Here is a 3,279-nt window from a genome sequence, read left to right on the forward strand (position 1 = left end):
AGTGTCGCCCTGCTCGCCCGATCAAAAGGACCCAGGGAGCGAGACAAAAACATCTTTTAATGATACATTAGGCAGCCGACTGGGCCTATAATGAGGCACAAAGTGTAGCGAAACAAATCGCAAGAAATGAGCCACGTGCCGGAAGGACAATGCTCCAGCCAGCAGCTCCTGGAACAATGAAGACCAAGCGAGAGAGGTCACCAGTTCCCACTCCCTTCAGAATGACAACGTGCTCTTATCGCAGCAAAAAGAATTCCACCAGCTAATGTTACCTTGAAACCACTTGAACCACAAAATGGTGTGATACATCGAGGGGTTAGAGGATAATTGAGCTATGTAGATGGATAGCCTGCCCTGAGTTTATAAAAAGTGCAAAAGAAAGCAGCCTCTGGAATGAAAAGTGTTGTGTTTCTAATAGAAGGAGTCTAAATTGACCAAAATTGGTTGCCTGGACTGGTTACTCGATATGGGAAATTAAACATTCATGGGCATGCAAATTCGAGTAAGATTTCAAATGCACGATTGCCGAGCAACCTTATATATTATGGAGAATATTTATTGCAATATTTATTGCACAGTTGATATGAGAGCAATACAAAATGCAACTGTTTCCCCACGTTTTCTCACAGTGCACAGCTGATGGCAAAGTGGGCAGGAGGAAGAGGTAGAGCTGAATCGGAGGTTCGTGGCATAATATCTTAATTATTTCTTTACATGTGTTTTAATTTTTAGTAAGCACTTACTTCCCCACAGCGCTTGGAATTTCAGTCACGTGCTGCAACTAATCCCCGGCCCCACACGCGCCTGTCATCCCGTCCAGGAGCGCAGCCAGGACCAAAAACTAGGACCCGGCGTCTCCAATGGCAACAAATGAGACGGTCCGGGCACAAAGACCATGACAAGGACAAGGACGAGGACGAGGACGAGAGCAGGCAAAGGTAAATGCCAAAGTAACTAACTGTGTATGCACTCGAGCAGGAGGAGCAGGCGAGGATTGGGCGGATCTGGGGGGTTCGAGTGGCAGCTCTGGGGGGACAGTCAGCTTATTTGCAGACTGATCTGCCTCCTGGTCGTTTATGCGGAAATAAGCAGTGCACTCCTTAACTACAATTACATATTAGCTCTTACAGAAGTAATCCAAAAAGGTCCTCCAAGTTGCGTACTAAATATCAAGAATTTTCTATATTCAGCATCAGCTGCTTTTGAAACTAATTCTTGCTGTATTCCCAGCTTGTGGCTTTCAATTCATGTACATATCCATATTCATGATTCGGGGAAACGCATAAACGAATCTCCGCTTGCGCCGACTTTTCTCAATTACTCGGGCAAGGCTCTGCGTATGTTGATTAAACTTAAAAGGAGAATAGGAAACTGTACGACTGTGAGCTGGTGTGCTGGTGTGTGTGCGTGTGTGCGTGTGTGCGAGTGTGTGTGCCCTTGCCAGCGCCCTCTGTTTGTATTAATCCAACATAATTAAGAAATTTAATTAAAGTGCAGCACGCGCTGAATGCGGAATAGCTAGTTTGGCGAGAGGAAAGGCAGCTCGGCAACTAGTCTCCGGATCCGGATTCGGATTCGGATTCGCATTCCAAAATTGGTGGGGAGGAGCAGGTCCTGCCACGCGTCTCCCATAAACCTGTAGAAAGGAAGGATCTACCTTCGCGCCGCGAATAAGTTATCGGACCAAAGTGGTCATTATTCATCTAAATAAGACTGCCTTTTTGAAGTTTAAAAGTAACAAAATTAAACAATTTATAATATATGAAAATAGTTTGGGACATCATCGTGAACGGAGTTTTTTCCTTTAATTTACCAGTTGCACGTGCATGAATTCAGTGCCAAAGTGAAACGTTTCTTTTAATAAACCTTAAATAGCTCTAAAGATAAATTTATTTTTGATTGCTAAAAGTGAGGAGCGTTTGCAAGAGAAATCATCGAGTAACTATCCATGGTGGCTTAAAAAATATGAGTATGTCAATTGAAATCATTTATGCATTGCAAGGAACGAAAAAAATTGAATGGATGAAAAAGTTTCGGATGTGTTTTTACTGTTATGCCGTTTTTAGCTTATTCTTAAACATGTTTAAAAAAACACAGCTTGCAAATGTTTTTCGACAATTTATCGGTTAAACTTAAATGCATTCATTCAGGGAAAATACATAATTAATTCAATTTCTCTACCAATATATCTTAACGTTAATTATAATTGTGGTATGTGAAACTGAAATACCAATATAACTATTAATTCAAGATATTCAAGATTGCCGCGAACAGAATTTTCAAAATTGGCGCAGTTTTATAAAATAATTTTTTGTAATTTTTGTTATGTTATGATGTTGTAAAAATAAGAAATGTCCCAAGGCCGAAGTTCTAAGCTCGAATTCATTTATTTATAAGATGAGCCACAGTTGAGATTAGGTACAAAAACAACACCATTGAATTGTCCTTCATACTTCGAAGGCTAAATGTTATGGAGCATAAATACCTATAGTATTTCACCGCATTCGCCACTTGGAGCTCTTCTAGATGTCTTCAGGCTTGCGTGCGGAGGAGGAATAGGACACGACCTCAGTTTCAGCCATTTCCTGGTCCTCACCTTGAGCGGAATGAGATTCCTGGTCGTTGGTACGGTTAAGCGGCTCGGAGGAAGGGCCACCACTGAAAAGATATGTGGGAATATAATTAGAATGAACATAATTCCTCGTAGGATCTGCTCACCTGTCCTGGGTGCGCTCTAGCTTCCTTCGCTTGGCTGGCGGTTCCCCATCTGGACTTTGCTCCGGCTGGAGCTCTGCTTCCGCAGTTAGATTCCCAGTCAGATCGTCCAGGGCGCTGGTAAGACCATCAACTTTATTGCACATACCTCTAAACTAATCATTCGAACTCACCTGCGCAGCAAACTGATGCTGTCCAGGTTTGCTGGATTCCTATCCAGCACGCTTTGCACCTTCCTTAGCAGGATCGAGTGCACTATTTCCATCATCCTGGTCACGCTAGCTTGCAACTGGCTGTTACTGTTCATGGTAGGTGACGGCCACTCCTGCGTCTGGGCGGACTGATACACCAAGTCCGCTGGCGAATCCTCCGTCTGGGTAGACTGATCCACCAAGTTCGATGGCGAACCTGCCTTCTTATTCCGCTGCTTAGGCACCTCCGGTATGAGGAACTTGTGGGGGGAAGAGGAACGGGCTTCCTTGTTCTCAGCTGGGCTTGCCTTAGACTTGTTCTTGTTCGGCATATCGAAGTTCAGTTGGGGATTCTCGAATATGGTTTCTCCGG

At 43.7% G+C, this 3,279-nt stretch overlaps 1 protein-coding gene across 1 annotated transcript; it reads right to left on the reverse strand.

Annotated features, from left to right (window-relative positions):
- Positions 1-2,522: 2,522 nt before the first annotated feature.
- LOC113564497 lies at positions 2,523-3,279 on the reverse strand. The gene is made up of 3 exons (XM_026981956.1): positions 2,889-3,279; positions 2,719-2,832; positions 2,523-2,658 (listed from the first exon to the last, which is right to left on the reverse strand). The coding sequence occupies exons 1-3, from the start codon at positions 3,236-3,238 to the stop codon at positions 2,523-2,525; spliced, it is 600 nt and encodes a 199-aa protein (XP_026837757.1). The 5' UTR covers positions 3,239-3,279.

Source organism: Drosophila erecta, unplaced genomic scaffold (genome assembly GCF_003286155.1).
Source record: "Drosophila erecta strain 14021-0224.00,06,07 unplaced genomic scaffold, DereRS2 tig00000126-arrow-pilon, whole genome shotgun sequence".
NCBI lineage: Eukaryota > Metazoa > Arthropoda > Insecta > Diptera > Drosophilidae > Drosophila > Drosophila erecta.

What these genes read in the sequence shown, in the direction of transcription:
- LOC113564497 (XM_026981956.1), bottom strand. Translation starts at nt 3,238, where the DNA reads ATGCCGAACAAGAACAAGTCTAAGGCAAGCCCAGCTGAGAACAAGGAA. An exon ending in AGCATCAGTTTGCTGCGCAG is followed by an intron (nt 2,833 to 2,888) that starts GTGAGTTCGAAT and finishes TGGTCTTACCAG; the next exon opens with CGCCCTGGACGATCTGACTG. An exon ending in CTAGAGCGCACCCAGGACAG is followed by an intron (nt 2,659 to 2,718) that starts GTGAGCAGATCC and finishes ATATCTTTTCAG; the next exon opens with TGGTGGCCCTTCCTCCGAGC.